Source organism: Euleptes europaea, chromosome 6 (genome assembly GCF_029931775.1).
Source record: "Euleptes europaea isolate rEulEur1 chromosome 6, rEulEur1.hap1, whole genome shotgun sequence".
NCBI classification, from domain to species: domain Eukaryota; kingdom Metazoa; phylum Chordata; class Lepidosauria; order Squamata; family Sphaerodactylidae; genus Euleptes; species Euleptes europaea.
Window position 1 is genome coordinate 33,801,871 of NC_079317.1, and position 22,624 is coordinate 33,824,494.

The window sequence follows — 22,624 nt, forward strand, 5'->3', positions numbered from 1 at the left end:
GTAACCGGAGAAACGCTGACTTCCGCCGGCTCGAGGCCGCTACAGCCAATGGGGAGACGAGCACGGCCTCTTCCGCTCAGCTCGTGCAAGGTCACCCGAACAAAAATGGCAGCGGGGACGGTGGCCGCGCGGGAAGGCGGGGAGGATGCTTTCCGGCAACTTTTTCGCTTTTACCGCCGGTGGGAAGGCTCGGAGCTGACGGGGGTGATTGATTTCTCGAAGCCGTCTGCGCGACAGGTAATGGGGAGGTCCTGACTATGAGCGCCGTTCCTTCAGGAGCGGTTGTTGCTGCTGCTGCTTCGCGGCGCTGGGCCTACTTCAGAAGGTCTCCATAGTAACAGGCAGGTTCGCACACGCCCCCCCCCCTCCAGACTGTAGCACGCGCCTTGCTCGCATTTCCGACCTTCGTGCAGAGAGAGGTGCGCTGCCACAGAAGAAGAGGACGAGTTACGGGACTGCGAGTCCCAGCCTTGTTTATGACTGTAATTTGGGGGATTATTTTCTCTGCACATCACTAAAATGCAATAAACAGTTAAAGTATAAAAGGTATTCAGAATAACCGACTGAACTTGAAATTCCCCGGACCAGTACGTCTAGCAGTGTCAGTTTAATACACATGGGGGCATATAATATAGCTAGCAAATCAGTGGCATTAAATATCTCAAGCTCTTTATGCCTGGTAATCGACGTCCAAGGCGTCTGACAATCAGAGCAAATAAGATCAGTATGTGTATTTGAGCAATAATCATTAAAAGTATTGTTGAAGGCTTTCACGGTCAGAGTTCATTGGTTCTTGTAGGTTATCCGGGCTGTGTGACCGTGGTCTTGGTATTTCCTGACATTTTGCCAGCAGCTGTGGCCGGCATCTTCAGAGGAGTAACACTGAAGGACAGTGTCTCTCAGTGTCAAGTGTGTAGGAAGAGTTATATATAGTCAGAAAGGGGTTGGGTTTGAGCTGAATCATTGTCCTGCAAAAAAATCAAAGGTAATGTGCTAATCATTGTCCTGTAAGTATCAAGATAATGTGACACTGTCCTTCAGTGTTACTCCTCTGAAGGTGCCGGCCACAGCTGCTGGCGAAACGTCAGGAAAGAAAATACCAAAACCACACAGCCCGGATAACCTACAAGAACCAATCATTAAAAGGTTCCATAAAGTTTAGCCTTTGGTTGCAATAATACCGAAGACCCTCCACCTTACATTTTGTAATGATTTGTCATTTGCTTGAGACCCAGGGTGGGGATTGCAGGGAAAGGTCTGTGATCAGTACAAAGCCTGCACATTGTGATTGTTTTAGTCATGGAAGCAGCTGCTGCGATTTTACGTGAATCTCTACTTCAGGCAGTTGTAGCACATGGACCAGTTGTGTTGTGAGTAATTATTTATCGCAGTCTGTAAATACTAGCATTCCACTATGGCTCTTGGCATTTCTCTGAGAAATTATTGTACCAATAAGTAAATCTAACTTAATTTTACACTATTGCTACCGAATTTCAGGAAACTGTCTTGCTAGTGGGGTGTGCATCATGGTTTTTAACAGTTCACATATTTAAAAGAAACCCCTCCTCTGAGTGAACTACCAAAATCATTACTAAATACAGAGAGGATTTTTGTAAAGCAAAAAGAGCAATAAAATAAAATGTTAAAATACACCCACCCCAGCAGACTGCGATGGTCTGAGCAGCTTTCCGATAAAGAAGAATGGGGTTGTGGTTAGACACCCCACTAGCAAGGCAGTTTCCTGAACTTTAAAATTCGGTAGTAATAGTTTAAAATTAAGTTAGATTTACTTATTGGTACAATAATTTCTCAGATAAATGCCAAGAGCCACTGTGGAAAGCCAGTATTTACAGACCAGCGTTATATTTATTTACTTAAAAATTTATACTCCATTTCTTCCCATCCTTCAATACAATATAAAATCAAAGCATAGTAATTATTTATTTACATTACTTACAACCTGCCTTTCTCACCTGGGACTCAAAGCCGATTACACAGAGTAAGTCAATGCAGTCAACAGGATGGGACACCCAATAGAATTTACTTTGTAGAAACCTGGAACCAACCAGAAATCTGAAAGAACTGAAGCAAACTACAAGTATTAACATAACACATTAAACAATAGAAAAATTGCACAGCCGAAGACAGTACAAACTATACACAGTAGTATTAGACTACCATCCCTAACTCTTTACCCAAGTATCTTCTGAACGGTTTTGTTACAAACAGCCATACTATCTGCGTAAAAAAGGCCCTATTGAATAATTCAGTTTTGCATAGTTTGTGGAAAGCCAGGAGAGTGTGTGGCACCTTCCTGACCTCATCAGGTGGGCCATTCCTCAAGGTGGTGGCCACAACAGAGAATGCTTGTGTACAAGAAGTTGATTATTTTGCCCATATGCAGGTTGGCACCTGTAGAAGGCCCTGCTCAGATGAATGAAGGTGTTGTAACAGAGCGTAGGGGGAGAGTCCTCTTATGGATTGAGAGCTGGCTGAAAAATAGGAAGCAGAGAGTAGGACTAAATGGTCAGTTCTCACAATGGAAGGATGTGAGCAGTGGGGTCCCTCATGGATCTGTGTTAGGACCAGTACTTTTCAACCTGTTCATCAAGGTCCTGGAGTTGGGGGTGAACAGTGAGGTGGCCAAGTTTGCAGATGACACCAATTTATTTAGGGTGGTTAAAACAAAATCAGACTGTGAAGAGCTCCAAAAGGATCTCTTCAAACTGGAGGAATGGCATTCAAATAGCAAATGACAAAATGATATGTTTTCTTTTTTTGCTATAATATTTGTGGTTTTTATTTTCAATTTTCCCTACTTTTCTGATGGCAAAAAACTAAGATATACGTGCTGTGATAGCATAGGTTGCAGCTTTGCAGTACTGTCTCTGATACTGGGTGTAATCACAATTTTGCTGGTAGAAAACAAAGACCAATTCACAAATATGCCAAACAGTACATCTTTGTATGCAAAGTTATAAATTATGTATTTTATGTGTTTAAGTTTATTTTATTGCTTTGGTTGGATAAGGAAGTACTGCATATATTTCAGTTTTTGCCACATTTTCCTTTCCCCACAAAAAGGGGAAGAGACAGATTCTTCCATATGGCTTTACAATTTTTAAAAATGTTGCATCTCTATGTCCAATAGTGCAAAAGTACACAGAGTTCAAAAACCAACCCTCATTTGAAAAGAGTTCAAGAGCCAGATGTTATTCTGGATAGGCCCTTGGGAAGTTGTAAGGAGGTTGCCCTACAGTACAAACCTCTTCTAGAAGATAGTTTCACAGAGAAGGGATCACCATTGAGAACAAGTGAAATCTTGCCCTAGAGCAGGCCTTGACAGATTTTCTTTGGCTCTAGAAACAAGCCCAGAAATTTCAATTTCTAGGTGCCATGGTGACCTGGCATTAAGATTTATCAAGCCATGTCATAGAAGACTGAAGTTGCTAAAATTAGGGCACCGCTATCGTTTCCTGCCTTCGGAGCTATTATTTCTGTTTCCCCCATACAGAAGTAAAAGATCCTTTTCACCTGTCAGAGCCTCCTTACGTATTTGTAAATATGGGACAACGAAAATATTTTGATCAAAGAAGAGAGGGGTAAGCAGCCTCAAGACAGCTGGTGTTGTATAGTTGTTAGAGTATTATGGGGGGACTAGTGCCTCCTCCCACACTCAGTATTGCTATTCAGGAAAGCAGCCTTGTCCCATCTGTGCATAATAATTTTTAGAAGCAGTGCACTTATATAAACCATTGCCCTTTTTTTTACATACTTCCTCTAAGATGGATAAATTTTAAAAGCTAGTACTGGAAATGAAAGTGTAAAGTAGGAACAAATATAATACAACAGACTCTTATGGCTTGTTAAACACTAGTTTATAGCCTTTGTAGGCTGGAGCCTCCTTCGTCAGATGCATCTGATCTGATCAAAGGTTTTTTGCTATGAAAACTGATGTTACAGTAACCTGTTAGTCATGAAAAACCCAGAGGGCTCAGTCATTTTGCTGGAACCGACTGCCACACTTCTGAAAAACAATTAGAACATGTTCCAGATAAAAAGAAGCTGAAGTTGATCAAATGTTACTCATATGCAACTAGTTAGTATAGCGCCTGATAGCTCTGTGCCTCTCAGAAGACTCATGTAGCCAGTTCAGTGGTGCCTCAGTGAGCATCACAGTGCAGATGGGGGATGTGCATCCAGATGCATATCAGCTGTAGCCAGCCTATGTGCACAGCACAAGGATCTCCAGCATCAGATTGGGGCAAAGGAGTTGAAGCCCCACAGGGGAGATATTGTAAAATCTCAGGTTCCTTGAATGCTTATAGAAAATAACATATACCGTACTTGATTTAAAACGTTTTTCCTTGTCTTTGAAGAATGACAACAGAACTTTGGAACTCATTGATTCCTCTAGTGCTGGTGAATGTTCTTATCACAGATTATCCATTGTTCTGTATTACTGCAATACTATTGTGGTTGTGGTTGTTGTTTGCAGTGACTCTTAGGTAATTTTAATCTGGTGTCTTTCACTGTCCTGTAAAGAGAGCCCTGTCTCTTGGCATATGCAGTTGTTTGGTGCACCTGCAATGTCTCTGATTTTCACCTTTCTTATTGGTAGCAAACAAATTTCTAGGTCTTGATCTTCTGAACCATGAAGCATCTTGATGTTTAGCAAACAGTCCTGGTGAGAAACTCTGCGTAGCTGCACAGTGTCTGGAAACTTGTAGTGCATCCTAGGGACTAGACTAATCTGTTGTGTGTTCTGTTTTCCGACTCTGGGAAAAAATAACGCTTGCATTGTTATCAGACCTGTTCCAGAAAGAAATATTCTGTCTTGCCTATTACTTTTTACCCACGTTCTCCACTGTCTGTTTAGGAATTAACTACAGAGGAAAAAATTAGCAATACAGGTGACATTTTCAGGGTGGCAGGATTGATGCTGTCTTCAATAACAAAAGATCCCTTTTATTCCATTAAGAATAAAATATTAAAAGTGACTACTAGGTATTAACAATTTCTGACTAGCACCGGTGCGTAGACAGGTTTACTGGTCCTTGGTTAATACTGTAATGAATGCAGTGTAATTACAGCCCTCCCAAGGAGAATTTCTGTCACAGAAAGCAGCACTTCAGACCTTGTGATTTCGTAATTATGATTACCCTCTTATTTCTTCAGCATAGTTTGTAATTTCAATTAAAATCACATATCTACTGGGGGTTAGAAATTAATGTATTATGCCGTCTGAAATTGGGATTCTAGCCTGTCACAGGCTATAAAATGCGGTAGCTCTAGCAGTTCCTGTGTTAATAGCCATTATCATACATCATGTCAGAATTATGGTGCAAGGAGAAAAGCGAGCTATTTGTCAGAACATTGCTGTTTCGGGTTTCAGTATCTCACAGCCTACTGAATCAAGAAATAAAATGTGCCATGAAAACCCTCACAGGTCCAAAGAAGCAATTTCGTTTTATTGTCTGATACCCGACAGTTCTCCTGAGATGAAAACAAATGCTATACGCCTTTGAAAAACTGAAAATTCTGTATGTGTCATATGCTTCTAAACTCTTGGTGTCTTACAAGCTGGTAGACTTCTGGCAGCATCACTATAGACAGTGGGCACACTCCACAAGTATTGGTTTGGGACATGGCCACAATACAAATAATGTTAAGTCCCCTTTATTTCAATGAGACGTAGTCAAAATTAGTTTTTGATAGATTGCACTCATTTTGGTGGATGGATTTACAAATACATTCATCAGTTGACTATTAAAAAGCACATTGTAAAAAAAAATCTTTGTGGTCGGGGGGAACCAGACTTTCTTCCAAGCTCTGATTTTGGGAAGGCAAGGCATCTTACTGCTTTTTTGACCTGTTCTAAACTCAGCACAAGGTCTTGGAGATGCCGACCAGGCTCGGGAACAGGGTGGGGTAGGAGAGAGGTTTGGAAAGCAGCCTGGGAGAGCTTAGTGTGATAGGGACAAACTGTTGCCCCTTGCTTATCCAGAGCAGAGATGGGGAGGAGGAGGGGTTTGCCGCCTCCTAAGAGCAATCCTAAGGGGGGGGTTAAGAAGCTCCCAGGGACAGCACAGCCACACCACCTCCTAAGCAGCTTCCCGGCCCAAAAAAGGAAGGCAAAAAGATAATTTTAACAAAACCATAGGGTTTAACGAAACTCCTCCTTAGGGTTTCACAGGGCCACGCCTGCCTTTTTGCAGGCGTAACTTGGTGCCTGCTAAAGGGGGTGTTCCCTTTGGGAGCTCACTAAAGCCAGCTCCGCCCCCAGGAACGCCCCTTTGACTCCAGCACAAGCCCTTGTGCTGGGAAAAAGCTGCCAGCAAGGCTTCTGTAGCACTTGTGCTGATCCTCAGAGCCAGCATAAGTGGCCCTGTGCCGTCATTAATCCTAGTTTAGTCGGAGCAAATGGTACTAACACTGGCACTGGGATCATGCCGACTCCTAATCCAGTTCACACACACACACCCAGTTAGGATTGAGTTAGGATTGAGCTGTAAGACTCCAAAACTTTATTGTGACTTTACAGTCAAGATCCTGCCTGCCCCCCCCCCCGGTGAAGAACGGGGGGCAAGCACAAATTTATGCACTCTTGACCTCATGTCTGATGCCTGATTTTCTTCTGCCAGGTGGTCAGTTCTCCCCTTGTTCTTTCTTCAATAAGCGATCAAGATGCCTACAGAGCAGGGTTGAAGCCAGTTAGTGTGTGGAAAGCCTATGGTCTGGCTAATTATCCAGGTGAGTGTCTTTGGATATCAAGCAAGACACAAAAAGTACTTCCTTTGTGTGTTGGTTTCCCTCAACCTGTCATTTTTTTCTGTCTGAGAAACTGGTATAATATTTGCAACTTTTTATATTCCAAGTTTTGTCCAAAAACACTGGTTAAGTCAACTGATACCAAGTTTGCATGTCATGTTATTCTCCCCTGAGGCAAGGGCATCCTGAGCTGCGGGTTGTTTTCCTCTCCATCCGGGTAGGCAGGACTGAAAAAACTTTTGACTTCCTGTATCCCTTGGCGGGAAAACAGCCTGAGGAAGCCAGTTTCCGTCCTGCCTATCCGGGTAGAGCAGGCTACTTCGCACAGCTCCGTGCCAAGACTCTAGTAGGACTAATTTAGAAATAGATTACCTGTCTCTGTTTTCTTCCTTCCTTCGTGTGTTCTCTCTCTCCTCTTGTTCTCATTCTCAGCCCGCTCCTCTCTCCCTTCCCTAGCCCTCCCTCTCGTCCTTTTCTTTCCCACAGGGGACTTAGTTTTCTTTCAAAATGGCCGACGCCATTTTAGTGAGGGAAGACGACCTTCTCTCAGAGAAGGATTACCAGAGGGGATTGGTCCAAGCCATTCCCAAGGGCTCCGGTTCTCCCAACGGCCACTCAGTTGGACCATTAGGGAGCTCAGCCGAACCGAGAGAGACCCTTTCAGCAGAAACATCCATGACTCAGATCAAGAACAAAAAGGCGTGAAAAGCCGCGCCGCCGCAGCCGGGCACTAGGAAGCGGAGGCGCGCTGCTATACTTTGCGCCGGGCGGAAAGCCGGGCGTAAATCTCCCGACTCTTCCCCAAGGACTTCAGCGCTACCCCACGGAGCGCAGGAATCGCCAGAGACGGCAGCGCAGTCTGCACCCTCCTCAACGGGATCTGGTAATCAGGCGGCAACGGGACTATTCCCGGCGGGAGTTGGCAACCCCCCCCCCCTCAGGCGGCGGAGGCCAGCCATTTTATTTCTTGGCAGAATGCGGACGAGTTAATTAATTATGCCCTACAACGTCAATGGCAGGCCTTCCAGTCCTACCAAACTCGCCTCCCTCTATCCATGGGTTTGGGCCCCCACCTTTTGCCCCCTCCTAGTCAAACCTCGGCCTCTAATGCAACAGCCTCTGCCTCTAATGCAGCAGCCTATGTTCCCAATACGCCCTCTAGTGCCAGAAACACTGCATGGCCCACTAAAGCTGCCATGAAAGCTAACCTTTCTGAGGTTAGGCAAACTCAAGCAGAGAGTTCCAAATCCCCTATCTCCTCTGTAGACTGTGAGGACGAAGACAAAGAGGAAGGCGAATTTGATTCAGATGAAGATCCCCCTCAAGAGGCAGACCAGCATAACAGGCTCTTCTCGGGGGAGGATTATCAGGCCCTCTTGTCCAAGGCTATTCTTGCCCTTGATCTTAATGAGGATACTGACCAACCTGATGAGCCCAAGTCTAAGTGGAAAAAAGGTGTCAAGGAATGCTTTCCTAGACCAAAACCAACCACTAATTCTGTCCCATTTCCGGATTTTTTTGTCAATGCAGTTAGAGATGAATGGGAACGTCCAGTACCTAATAGGCAACTGCCCCCTAACATCAGGAAACTATACAATCTTGCACCACACGCCATGCCTATGCTTAAACTCCCTTTGGTAGACGCCCCAGTCCTGGACCTTCAGTCACCTGGTTTGGTCCCAGAAGACGGGGTGGGATCATTGAGAGACCAACTTGACAGAAAGTTGGAATATTACGCAAGAAAGGCTCACGAGGCATCTGCTATGGCTATCCAGGCCAGTGCCACCACCTCCATCTTCGCCAGGGCCTCTTACTTATGGATAAAAAAGATTATCCAGCTCGTTCCAGAAGATAGTCTAAGGGCCATCGGGGGTCTTGAAAGGGTTCACAACGCCATAACATTGATGGCTGATGCGTCCCTCGATACCATGTCCTCAGTGGCAAGATCAATGGCATCAGTTACTTCAATTAGACGGGGCTTTTGGCTGAGGGCCTGGCCAGCCGACTTTAAGGCTAAAACTACCCTCATGGCATACCCTGTTAAGGAGGGTCGTCTCTTTGGTGAGAAACTGGACAGTATTCTTGTAGAGACAAAAGACAAAAAACAAGTTCTGCCTACGCAACTCAAAAAGGACCATCGCCCCTCCTCATTCCCTTCCTTTCGTTCCTCCAAATTCACACCCAGATTCAGAACCGACTATAGGAGAGGTTCTTGGATATCAAATAGGGGATCCTGGAGCAATACCAGATCCTTTCGTAGGGGAGGCAGGTTCTCCAGACCTCAAGGGTTCCAGCCCAGAACAGACAAAGGGGAACGGTTCTCAAAGAATACCACTCAGTGACGCCAGTCACATCCAGGTGGGGGGGAGACTACGGTACTTCACAACAAGGTGGGCTATGTCCAACCCGGACAAATGGGTGTCACAAATTATAGCCAATGGTTATCTGCTGGAATTCTCTTCCCAGCCCAGGGACCGCTTCATACGTTCCCCAATTTCCTTCAAGAAGGGGAAACACTCAAGGACACTAACAGCCATCCAACATCTCACCCACATCAAAGCCATAGAGCCTGTGCCCAGCCATCAGAAGGGCCAGGGAGTATATTCCATTTTCTTCACAGTTCCAAAGAAGAACGGGGACTGGAGGGCCATCCTTGATTTAAAATACATCAACAGGAGGATGGCTCACAGACATTTCCGAATGGAAACGGTAAAATCAATAGTGGAATCTTTACTCCCTGGCACCTTCATGACAGCCGTGAACCTAACGGAGGCCTACCTCCACATCCCAATCCACCCATTACACAGGCCTTTCCTCAGATTCGCCTATGGCAACAAACACTACCAATTCAGAGCCCTGCCATTCGGCCTGACCTCCGCTTCGAGGGTCTTCACGAAGACGTTGGTAACCATCATCGCAAGCATCAGACAGGAGGGAATCCAGGTACATCCGTACCTGGACGACATCCTGATCTGTGCTCCGACACCAGACCTATCCCGCGTACACACAGAAAGAGTACTCCAGGTTCTCCAGGAACACGGGTTCCTTGTAAATTTCAACAAGAGCTCCTTGTGCCCATCGCAGTCGATGACACACCTGGGAGCCAAAATCAATTCAAAAGACAATTCCTTGTCTCTTCCCCAGGAAAGGATAAACAAACTGACATCTTTGGCCCGCAACACAACAAAGTCAAAGACCGCCATGCTCATGTCCCTAGCGGCCCTGTTGGGCCACATGATATCTTGCATCGCAATAGTCCCATGGGCACGGTTCCATTCCCGCCCATTACAGTGGCTTCTCCGCCCATACCAACTAGACATCACACGAAAAAAGATCAAAAGAATCTCTATTCCTCCCAAAGTCAGCCACAGCCTTCTCTGGTGGGCCAACCCTTCCAATCTACGCAAATCCACTCAATACATTCACCAAGATCCTATCCAAATATTCACAGACGCCAGCCTAACAGGCTGGGGGGCTACTCTGGGCGACCAGATAGCCCAAGGGCTCTAGTCACAGCAGGAGGCACAACTCCACATCAACTTATTGGAGCTCAGGGCGGTGAAACTGGCCCTTTGGAAGTTCACAAACATAGTCAGGAATCACCATGTTCTTATAAGAACAGACAATATTTCAACAAATGCCCATATCAACAAACAGGGCGGCTCCAAGTCCTCCTCCCTTCACGGGGAAGCGATAGCGATTTTCACCTGGGCCCAGGCCAATGTCCCTTCAATTCGAGCAGAACACATCAGGGGAGCCCTCAACCTCCAAGCCGACTGGTTAAGTCGCCAGTGCGTAGACGAAGGAGAATGGGAATTGGATCAGGAGGCATTTCATCAGCTTACAGAACTATTTGGTACCCCTTCCGTAGATTTGTTCACTTCCGCTTTAAATCACAAGCTTCCCAGATTCTTCTCCAGGTACTCCCATCCAAGGGCAGAAGGCACAGATGCCCTTCTCAGTCCATGGCCCAAGGGGCTCCTGTACGCATTCCCTCCAATTCCCATTCTTCCAAAAGTTCTACGGAAAATCCATCAAACCAGAGCCGAAGTAATCCTAATAGCTTCCTACTGGCCACGGAGACCGTGGTTCGTGACCCTCAAACGCATGTCCTGCCAAGACCCTTGGCTAATCCCAGCGACTTTGTCCACTCTCCGCCAGGGTCCCATAATTCACCCGGACCCACAATGGTTCTGTCTGACCGCCTGGCACTTGAGAGGAGGGCTCTCTTAGACCTTGGGTACTCCAATGAAGTGGTCAATACAATAATAGAAGCTCGACGGCCGTCCACCCACCGCATATATAATGCATCCTGGAAGGCCTTTGTCCGATGGGCCAGGAGAAAGAAGTTCGATCCAGTATACCCAGGCATACCTCGAATATTGGAGTTCCTGCAAGAAGGGGTCCATCAAAACCTCAAGGCCTCTACCTTGAGGAGACAGGTGGCTGCCATTTCCACAGTGATCCCTTTTTCAGAAGGGTGTCCCACGGCACAACATAGACACATTTCGGCCTTCTTAAAAGGGGTCTCTCAAACTCAACCCCCTATCATACACAGGTTCCCCACATGGAACCTCAACCTAGTTCTGAAAGCTCTCACTGGCCCTCCCTTCGAGCCCCTCAGAACAGTTTCAATGAGATACCTTCGCATGAAGGTGCTGTTCCTTACAGCAATAACATCCGCTAGGAGGGTATCCGAACTAAGGGCTTTGTCTATTAGGGAAGGCCTATGCGTCTTCCATAAGGATAGGGTCGTTCTAATCCCCGATCCCACTTTTCAGCCGAAAGTAGATTCGCGCTTCCACAGATCTCAGGAAATCAACCTCCCTTCCTTCTGCCCCAAACCAAATGGTCCTAGGGAAGCATCATGACATACTTTAGACTTAAGAAGGGCTATCCGCATCTTTATTGATCGTACCGCCAGCATTAGAAAATCCGACTTCATGTTTGTAGGGATTTCAAATCCCAACAAAGGGCAAAGAATGTCAGCTGCTGCCATCAGTTACACAAGACTTGTATAACTGAAGCCTACAGACTAACTGGCAAGCCTGTGCCAAAGGGCATTACGGCACACTCCCTTAGAAGCACAGCCACTACAGCTGCATTCAATAAACAGGCCCCGGTGGAGGAGATTTGTCGGTCCGCCACCTGGTCCTCAATCTCTACATTTGTAAAGCACTATAGAATCCATTCCTGGTCCTCGGCCCAAGCGGCCTTTGGTCGTAGGGTTCTGTAAAATGTTGTTGAATAATCTACTGTCCCATCCGATTGGGAGCTCTTCTAGGTCCCGCAGCTCAGGATGCCCTTGCCTCAGGGGAGAATATAGCCTTGGATACTCACCGTGAGGGCTTATTCTCCTCTGAGGCGAAGGGCATCCTGCCCCTCCCTTCTTATACTGAATCAAATACTCACCTCAGTTAGACGCACTTTGCATATGCAAACAAGCAGGCAGTCATACTTACCAACTCTCAGTTTTAACGCCTGCAGTCTTATTGTTCATAGGATAGAATTTCATTTCCTCCTTTGTGGTTTCATTACATGTTAAAGTTATTCCAAGTTTTTATCGTTTGCAAGTTTGTTCTTGTTGCTGTTAACCTAGCTAGTACAGACGGTAATTGGCTTCCTCAGGCTGTTTTCCCTCCAAGGGATACAGGAAGTCAAAAGTTTTTTCAGTCCTGCCTACCCGGATGGAGAGGAAAACAACCCGCAGCTCAGGATGCCCTTCGCCTCAGAGGAGAATAAGCCCTCACGGTGAGTATCCAAGGCTATATTTCTAACTATGCTTTCTCTTCTCTTCCCCACCTATCCCTCTTTTTATCTAGGGTTTATATTTATCCCAAACCCGTTCCTTCCAGGCTGCCAGCGCCACTGGGTGAAACAGTGTCTCAAGCAATACACCCAGAAACCTAACGTGTGCAATCTGGATATGCACATGTCTTCTAAGGAGACCACAGATCTTTGGGGAAAGAGTCGGCAGCAGCTGCGGTAAGTTAGGGGAAGGGAAAAGAGCACAACTGATAAGGTGTTGACTAGATTGAGGAATTATAGGTTAAGGCTATGAACATTTACAGTGGCCTCGGGTATGTCAGTCACTTATTGTTAAAATGGGCTTTTAGGAAATTTGCTGTGAGTACAAATAAACCAATGTACTATGAGAAAGTGGAATTTTAAAAAGTGTGAGGGTACCAAGGTTTTCTAAATTGGGTAAAATGGTACTTCAAAAAGTACAAAAAATATGTTTCTTAATAGGTTACAATATTTTGAATAAAAACATATTTCTCGATAGTAGTTTGCATTATATATTGTGTATCATAGACTAAGATCCAAAAGATTCACCAGGACTTTCTAGTCACCCTTCCTGCTACAGCCCTGTGCCCCCCCCCAAAAAAAAACCCAGACTGTGAGCATCCAGGATTCTGGAGTTATACTCAGTGTAGTGGGGGTAGGAGGTCAGGGAGACATCAGCAATGCTTTGTGTGCATGTGGAAATGCTTTCTGCTTATGTGCAGAGCTCTTTAAATCCCAGCCATTGAGTGCAAATGACAGAATCCCTCTTTAGTTGGAGGAATACTGTGAACACAGACTCTTAGGAAAACCACTGTTGAGTAGTGGGGAAACAAGCATTGTGCCTGCAGACATGTAGACCTGCTATCAGAGCAAGAATCTAAAATTAAATCCAAGCTAGAATGCGATGTCATGAGGCAGGGAAACAATGTAAAACAAGCACCAAAATACAAACAAACCCAGGGACTGTTTCCTCCACGTCCACACACCCTGCCTTAGAGGAATGAGATCAAGCCTCACATTAATGGATCTAGAAGCCCAATCTCAGATCTTTTTGGCAGAGCTGGAGACACTGTGATAGAGGAATAAGGATGGTGGTGGGCAAAGAACACTGAGCAACATATTGCGGCTGAGACTTTCTTTCAGTGCACCTGTTAGAAGGAAACTCTGGATGATGATGGAAGGCCAGTTATGGATTTCAGAGCATAATCCTTACAAGCGTTACAGACTTCTAAATTCATTGAAGTCACTACTCTTAGAAGGGTGTAATTCTTAGGATTGGATTGTCAGTGTATTAAATTCAAGAGGCAGCTTTGTCTTAGTTAATAAGTTCTCTGTTCCCTTCCATCCAATACAAGAGCCTGTCCTTTGAAGTAACTGATTGTGACAGCAGCAATGGCTTATGTGTTCGTTTTTCTATTCTTGGAATTCAGACCTTGTGGATTGTTATATCTAAGCAAAAGAGATTTTGAATATGCGTTTCACTCTCTTGCATGAGTGTTTTAAAATATTTTATCTGAGAAGTCTTTTGCTCTTCTCTCCAGTTTATTCATTCTTGTTGGCTGGATTTCAAGTGGCTAGCAGTGCCACAGGTGAAAGGGTTGCTCTCTTTCTTCCAGTGCCTACCAAGTTTATCTGAACAACTCTAAACAATGGATTTTTAAATATTTTGAAACATTTGTGTTTTGTTTTACTTCTGTGTAGATGGAAACAAAGCCTTTATGTGGGAATAACATTTTCTTGCATAAGTTGACATAGGCCAATAGCAGTGAGGGGGAGAGAATGGAGAGAATAATCATGCAGGTGGTTGAAAGACTCAGCTCTGCCATGTAAACAAAATGCCTTCAATGTAGCTTCTGCTTAATCTCTCTGAGGATTTTTTCAAGGTGCATTTAAGGCACTGGCTGGGGGGGACTGTTCTGTGCAAGCAGTGCTGGAGACTTGTTTATTTAGATGTTTATGCCCTGCTTTTCTCCCCCCAGTGGAACACAACATGACTTACAACTTCATTCTTCTCTCCTCCATTTTATCGCAACCTGTGAGGTAGGCTATGTTGAGGGAGTGACTGGCCCAAGGTTACCTAGTGAGCTTCCATGGTAGAGCAGAGATTTTCACCTTGGTCACCCAGATCCTGGTCTAACACTCTGGTTCTTCCAGATCCCATGTCCATAGCATAAGAATGAATTTACCTAATGTGTTGTATTTCTGCTGTGGCTTTTGATGATACTCTTGAACATCCAGTCAGACAAAGGGACCAAAGCTTTAATTTAGGCTGAAGGGTGCTTGCAAAATAATGTAAGTAAAGGTTGTCTTATTATTTCTGCCTTCTCTGGTGCTCATTTTGATTTTTCCATCTTTTGTGCAATCACATCAATCAATTAACTGTGAAACGTATTTGTACTAATACATGTGTATATACCAAAAAAAATTTCAGCCCTGCTTTTTCTGTGTATAGGTGGTATTCTGTTGGCCCCCTCACTTTTATGGCTTATATAAAAGCAGTATGGTATTCCTCTCGCTTGGCCGTGCTGAACTTTGACTGTATGCGCACTGGAATGCTCGGAATTGTGTCTATCCTAAGAATATAAGAAAGGCCATGCTGGATCAGACCAAGGTCCATCAAGTCCAGCAGTCTGTTCACACAGTGACCAACCAGGTGCCTCTAGGAAGCCCACAAACAAGACAACTGCAGCAGCACCATCCTGCCTGTGTTCCAGAGCACCTAATATAATAGGCATGCTCCTCTGATCCTGGAGAGAATCATCATGATCATGGAGAGAATGCATCCATTTTTACTAGTAGCCATGAATACCCCTCTCCTCCATAAACATGTCTACTCCCCTCTTAAAGCCTTCCAAGTTGGCAGCTATCACCACATCCTGGGGCAGGGAGTGTGAGGAAATACTTCCTTTTATCTGTTTTGAATATCTCACCCTCCAACTTCAACAGATGACCCCTAGTATTATGAGAGAGGAAGAAAAGCTTCTCCCTGTCCACTCTCTCTATAACATACATAATTTTATAGACCTCTATCATATCTATCATGTCTTCTTCCCAAGCTAAACAGCCCTAAGCGTTTTAGTCGTTCCTCATAGGGCAGTTGCTCTATCCTACTGATGATTGCTTTCTCCTTAAACATAGGAACCACTTCAGGAAACAGGTCTCTGGTGCTGCTTAGTTTAAGTTTGTGCTAATAAGGAAAGCCTATAACCTAGTAGTTCACCTGGACAACCTGGTGGGGCAGGAGCCTTCTGTTCTCTTCTTCCCTTTCCCTACATAGGCAAATGTGCAAGCTCAGTGTGGATTGGCTTTGGGTATCTGGGGTCAATTCTGGAGGGAGCAAATTTGGATAATCAGAATTGCTTTTGCTATTGGAGATGCTTCCAAAGTTGTAATCCTCCTTTGGCTGCTGTAGCATCAGATCTGTCAGGGAGAGGGAAGGAAGTGAATTGCCTGCCTCCAGTTCCTTGCCAACTAAGGCACCAGCAAGAGTGCTTCCCTGCCATCTTATAGTGATTGTGTAGAGTAAAAATTGACCATAGAAAGCAGGTGAGCAAGCACACTCCACAGATTAGGGAAGAGTACTGTGGCTGGTATATTCCAGCTTGGCATTCATCTGCTGCAGCTGTGTAGGAGAGAATTTAATACACAGCTGTTTCCCATTCCGATTAAAGCAATACTGTAGAGTGAGATAGCTGAGAGAAATGATGGCAGTTTCATTAAGTGCTTCCTGAAAGTGTGCCGGGACAAAGTGCTGCATGGGCAACTTCTATTAGAAGCGAGCCAGCAAGCCAACTGTCGAGTTCAGACTCATGAGGAGACTGAGAAGAAACTGGTATTGAAGAAGGTGGATGATTAAAGCTGGGCAATCCTAAAGGGGGGGCTGAGTCGGCTTAGGAGATGAAGTGACCCCACAATGGGTAAGTGCCCGGTTATCTTGGGATAACAGGCATTTACGCCGCTGCAGAGGGCACCCCCACTGGCCTCGGGATGCCACGCTGCAGTGTGGGGTTCGGGTGTCATTGGAGCCTTCCGCTGGCTTTTACCTGGCCCAAATCCCCTTGCTGGCATCCTGGGAGGTGTTCCTGGGGCATTCCAGGGGGCAGAGCTGTCATTAGGCAGCTTCCAAAACCCTTTCATTCCGGGCATGCCTTGCAGGATGCTGGCGGTCCTGTGCCACCTTTTAAAGTGGTGCAGGCCTGTTTTCACCTATGGGGGGGAGAAAGGCTTTTCCCCAGGTTTTATTTTGGGAAAAAAGGCTTTTTCCACCTCGCCAGCGGACATGAAGCCTCTGAGGAGGCGTCTCAGCTGTGCCGTCCTGGCTGCTGCGGTCCCCCTCCCCCCCCCCCCGGGATGGGCTCTAAGTATGGTGAAAATCCTGTCGGATGATTGCACGTATCCAAGCAACAGCAACACGGCTGTATGGGGGGGGGGGAGGAATAATTGTATTTCTGTGTTTGGTAGTGCATTCAGCTCTGTCTTTGTAAACATAACTGTCATTGTTTACAGTGGGCAACAGTTGTTTCAACACTGATTTCTTAGTGAAGAGGAAGGTGATCCCAGCAGGTGATGCAGAGCTGAGTGGGTGCAGAGGGACATTTTCAGGTACTCTGCAGGCTCCCATATGAGCTGTTAAACATCTCTTGGTGTTTGCAGCAGAGCTTTTAATTGGCTACCTCTTAGAGCTCATGAGGCAGGATTCGAGCCATCCAAGCCTGGTTCAGGCTGCCTTGTGCCTTTTTACCCAGGGAGCTCTGACTTAGAACCCACATTTTTTTGACAACTGCAAGGAGCCCACCAGTAGTAAGGTTCTGCAGATGCATCTCAGTTTTTCTTTGTTGCACTCCCTGTCATTCTAATTATGGGCATCCTACCTCCAGGCTTGCAAAACTCCTTACTGTTTTGTCTGCCGCTTGTTCCACTTTGCCGGCGGCCTTCTGTCTTGACCTTCACTTCTCCCTGCTGCTCTGTTCTCAACAGTATGGAATATCAGATCCGCTCCACAGCACTGGCTTGTGAAATTGCATGAAAACATTAAAATTTTCCAGGGAACAGTGCAGTCAAAAATTAAAAAATCAGAACTTGATGTTCTTGGAGACACCTGCAATATCGACAGGCACATTGACTGTGGGCACTAACGTAATCATTTTAATGTACTGAGTGCCAAATTCTGTGCAGACTTCACCTGCTCAGAGCAACAGACCATTTGTGTTTTATCATCACATGTCCTCCAGTCCAGCAGTTGTTGGGAAGCTGATACATCAGTGCACAAAAGTAACAGAGATTAGTTATATTGTGAGATGAATTGTGTATGTTATATCACTGGCATGATCTCACATCCTATCTATATCATGAAATCCAGTACATATTAGCCAGTGAACCATGGAATAGATGTCAGTTACTCTTGATGCATAGATGTTTCAAGACGGACCATAATTTTCATTAGTAAGAGCAACTTGGTTTTCCATAGGATGTTTTCTGAGCAAAATTGTCAGCTACTCCTTGGAACCTATTACAGATTTATATATTTCCCAGCCATGGAAATTGTGTGTGTGCATGTACACTATTTTATACCATTTGTACAGTGTTCAAAGTGGTTAATAAAATTGTAATAACAACAAGAAATACATATCATCTCCCCTGCACCCGTATTCAAATCAGACTTCCAATAAAAACCATCAAAGACCTTGTGGAATAAACAAGTCTTCATCTGCCTCCTAAATAAGGCAGGAGTGCTTCCACAGGGGAAGAATTTTACAACTACTGAAACTTACTGACAAGGCCTTGCATCTGGTGAGAGCCTTGTCAGCAGATCTTAAGAGATGGGAAATGTGTATGGGAATAGATACTTGCTCAGGTATGCTGGGCTCAGATTGTTTAATGTGTTAAAGGTTGAAACCTGCACTTTGAATCAGGTTTGCAAAACCTGGCAACCAGTAAAGTTTGTGGAGCACTATTGTTAAGGACACTCTTTATGCCTGATAATGGCAGGGGACATAATTTTGTATCAGCTGAAGTTTTCAGACACTTACAGAGTAGACCTGCACAGAGCACCTTGCAACAGTCTGATTGGAAAGTGATCACGATATAGATGACAGCGGCCATCTCTCTTGTATAATAGTAGGCAAAGCTGACAAATCTGCCAAAAGCACCCCTGGACACAGCCACTATCTGGGGTTTCAAAAGCAACATTTGGAACCAAAACCATCCCCAAATCACAAATCTGATCCTTCTGGGAGAGTGTAGTCCCATTTAGAACCAGCATTTCCCCTTCCTACAGTGTCTGTCCCCATCACCATCTTGTTTTGTCTGGATTAAACTTTGACTCCGCCCGTAAATATCCCCATGCTCCTGTTACGGTTCTTCTGCTTCACCTGGCAGTTGAAGGAAAGTTGGTACAGCTTCTGCCTGTTAATTTTCCTTTCATAGTTCTGCCTCACTTTTCCTAACTAAATTCTGTGAGTTGACTGTACCCTAGAAGTTTTACAGATGACTATGCTCCTCTTCCTTTAGCTGTGGTTTGAGCTTTCAATATTTAGTCCTTCCAATTTCCCTCTGAAACTGATCCTTCAGCTCACTGCATTCTCCCTTTTTATGTTTTTATCATCAGATCCATCTCTGAAAATGCAAAACCAACTGTCCGTTATTTCACTGCCATTTGTGCAAATTACAGGAACCAAGCTTTTCATGAATGGGGTTTGTTTGAGCTGTTTCAGGAACTGGGATTTCTGTAGGAAGCAGTTGCAGATCCTGTCTCATAAGCAAAGCTGCTTTTTTGACATTTTGTTTTAAATGTTTCTAGAAACAAAAGTTCCAGCAAACGAGAGCCAAAATGTTTACTGGAGAAGCTGCGCTGGGTGACTTTGGGATACCATTATAACTGGAATACCAAGGTATTTGAGGGGAGACAGGTTACCGTATATTGGCCAACAGATCCTCTTAGCAATATGTAACACTCTGTGATAGCTGGTATTGGTTGAATTTATTCTTGGCGTGGTTTGGAACTTTAAGCCTAGAGCCTGCAGTCCAGTCTTCTTGCTGCAGACATCATGGACTCCTGAAGCTATTTGAAGCCAGAATAGCCTTTCTAAATCAGATTGCAAACCTGAGGTAGAGTGAGGAAGTCTCGTCTATCAGCATCCCGCAGACACGCTTAACCAAATGAGTTGCAGCCTTATCGGAACAGGATGAGCTGCTTATTGTATGGCTCTAATAAGAAATCCAAGCTATTTAATCCCAGTCTTCTCATCAGAAACATCTAGCAGAGCGGGATTATAGTTGAAGGATGGTTGGGTTTATGTATAGATGGGAAAGACCGGAAAGAGGCAATATAACGAGAAGTTTTTTCTAGTCTAAAAACTGTTCATTAGCTGTCCTGTACAATATACTGAATGCCTGTTTTGCTTTTGTGACATTGTTCAAAAAAATCACCATCACAACAGCTGGCACTAACTAACCTGCTTGTTCACAGTCACAGGAGAAATTCGGTCCCCAGAGAGCATGTATTTCACACAGGTGTTTCTGCGGATCCAGATACATTAGACACCACTTAATTTTTGACTAGCCTTGGAGAAGGATTGAGAATTTCAGAAGTTGTCAGCAAATGTTGCCTTTTAAGTCCCTTGAGGTCATCCCTTTTGAGTGACTGTTGGATGTATTTGTAGGCAGGCTTTGTTATTCCAATTTCGTTTCCTCAGCTATTCCTTCCTATTTCTCATCCCCAGAAATACTCAGCTGATCACTGTACGCCCTTTCCATCTGACCTGGCTTTCCTTTCGAAGCAAGTGGCTGAAGCTTGTGGGTTTCCAGGCTTCCAAGCAGAAGCAGGGATCCTGAATTACTATCACTTAGATTCTTCTCTGGGGATTCATGTGGATGAGTCTGAGCTGGATCATTCTCAACCCCTTCTATCATTCAGGTGAGCTGTACAAAGAATTTTGTGCATTGTAAAAAGAAAGGCATGCCTGTTTATCTTCCATCCAAGGCACATCTCTTTTAAGTTGTAGAAGATCAAACCTTTTTGTGGGACATGTAAACTTTTCACTTTTGGACATGTAAATGGTTGATCAAATGCTGGGTTGGATCCAACCATTTTTTCGACTAGTGAAAAGGTATGGAGGGAGTCCTGTTTGACCACCACAGAAAGGCTATAGTGGGGATCGTGGGACATGTATGTACAAAAGCCATGTGGGAGGAGGCTGTAGGAAGAAGGGGAACTGGGCGAGATCAAGAGAAAAAGCTAGCTGGATCTAACCCGATGAGTTCATAATTATGGGCAACAGCACAGTAACAGCCCAGAGTTTGAGCATGGCTAGATTGCTAAGAGTAGGGGGGCTTTATTTGTTTGTATCCTGTTCTCCAATGAGGCAGGTTAGGTCACATGGAGAAATATGGAATCCTCTCTATTGCCCCTTACTGACCTTTATCCTGCCATTTGCTTTTGCATTGGGTTGCTTGTCTGAACAGTAAGAGGCAAACTATATGTGGTGCTCAATATATGTATTTGCCCAGCTCTCTTTTTTCTTTTAATGCATATCTAAAATAGAAGACCAGTACAGGGTGTTGGGACCTCTTAACCTTTTAGTTTAATGCTTTATATGGAAAAAGATAAACATTTATTTTCCTCTGGTGGAATCCGCTTGGAGAGATGATTTTCAGTGAAGAAACCTTTGGAGGAGGAAGGGTTAAGACGTCCCCCACATATACATGCTAGTTTCATGCTTTAGATTATAGCTTCTGTGGCTGCATTTCATCACAGATTAAACATTTGGCACAAGCTACATTTGACTGTGTGTTATAATGTGGTTTAGCCCCAAGAGTTACTTTGACTCAGCCATTCAGACCACCCAGACTTTTATGCACTTAATTACTTCTCATAGTTTTAGGGTTGAATATGAAAAGGAACAGGATAAGGAGTGGAAAGTCCTTTGCTCTAAGATTATACGAAAATAATTACATTGCAAAAATAAGAATCGACATGGCATACACCTGGCAGTAACTCGATTTTTGTCTAATGTATTAAAAGGAATAATACTGATAAGTCTTACCATATTTTTATGTAGCTATAACTTTGCTAACTAACTTCTCAACCTTTCTCTTCTTTTTCCCTTCAGTTTCGGACAGTCATCCATATTTTTGTTGGGGGGGCTGAAACGAGAGGAAGCCCCTGTGGCCATGTTTATACATAGTGGGGACATGATGGTCATGTCTGGATTCAGCCGCCTGCTATACCATGCTGTTCCCAGAGTTCTGCCCAATCTCGAGGGGAAACTTCTGCCTTCCTGCCTGGAGCTGCCTCTGCCTGCTGACCTTCCTGTAGACTCGATTATTGAGCCCTGCTCCCAAGATGATTGGCAAGTCTGTGCTAAATATTTGCAAGGATCCCGAATCAACATGACCATCAGGCAAGTTCTGGCTGAAGGCCAGAGCTTCCCAACTGAATCTGGGGTGGAGAACAAACTGGATGTTCTTTCCAAATATTCCTATCATGAAGAGAACAGTGAAATTAAAAGGCACAAACCTGATCCAGACAGCTGAGACCACCTAGAAGCCTTCTGATTTCCCCCAATGGTGGCCCACTGTGAGGCCCAGCCCAACCTACAGCCACTCACTTGGACCCAGGGAGGGCCAGAGATGCCAGTGAAGGGGCTTGGAGACGATGCACAGCTGAGCAGTCTGTGGGAGAAGAAGTCATGGTTGGTGCCCCCATTGCTGTCTCATCCAGAACAGCTGCAGGAGGCGCATTGTCCAGCAGTGCAGCAGGCCTGGAGATTAGCTTGCCAGTGGGCCCAGGAGAAGATCCCAGCCCACTTGGCCTGGCCTAAGAAGGGACCTAAGCAGCCTCACCTTCGCACCTGCGTAGGGTCAGCCATGATTGTTGGGGTGGGGGAGGGAAAAGGCCTCCTGAGGGTAAGAGGCAAGGGAAACAGCAGAAGGGGGTTGTGATTGAGAGCTAACTGCAGATGCCTTATATTTGTCTGAGAACCCTGATTGACAGAGGGTTAAAAAAAAAGATTTCTGCAGTTGACCTGGGAGAGTGGCAGTTAGATGTTGGCAGCTAGAGTGGGAG

The 22,624-nt window shown here is 45.0% G+C and overlaps 2 protein-coding genes across 2 annotated transcripts in view; one reads left to right on the forward strand and one right to left on the reverse strand.

The window, feature by feature from the left end:
- LOC130479078 (metallothionein) overlaps positions 1–22,624 on the reverse strand; it is a 118,900-nt gene that overhangs the window by 43,393 nt on the left and 52,883 nt on the right. The gene's annotated exons all lie outside the window — the stretch shown is intronic.
- On the forward strand, positions 106–22,102 carry ALKBH1 (alkB homolog 1, histone H2A dioxygenase). Its single transcript, XM_056851385.1, has 6 exons — positions 106–237; positions 6,645–6,753; positions 12,594–12,756; positions 19,358–19,448; positions 20,280–20,473; positions 21,669–22,102. Exons 1-6 carry the CDS (start codon positions 106–108, stop codon positions 22,090–22,092), a joined length of 1,113 nt encoding a protein of 370 aa, XP_056707363.1. The 3' UTR covers positions 22,093–22,102.

What these genes read in the sequence shown, in the direction of transcription:
- ALKBH1 (XM_056851385.1), top strand. Translation starts at nt 106, where the DNA reads ATGGCAGCGGGGACGGTGGCCGCGCGGGAAGGCGGGGAGGATGCTTTC. An exon ending in TGGTCTGGCTAATTATCCAG is followed by an intron (nt 6,754 to 12,593) that starts GTGAGTGTCTTT and finishes CTTTTTATCTAG; the next exon opens with GGTTTATATTTATCCCAAAC. An exon ending in AAGAGTCGGCAGCAGCTGCG is followed by an intron (nt 12,757 to 19,357) that starts GTAAGTTAGGGG and finishes AAATGTTTCTAG; the next exon opens with AAACAAAAGTTCCAGCAAAC.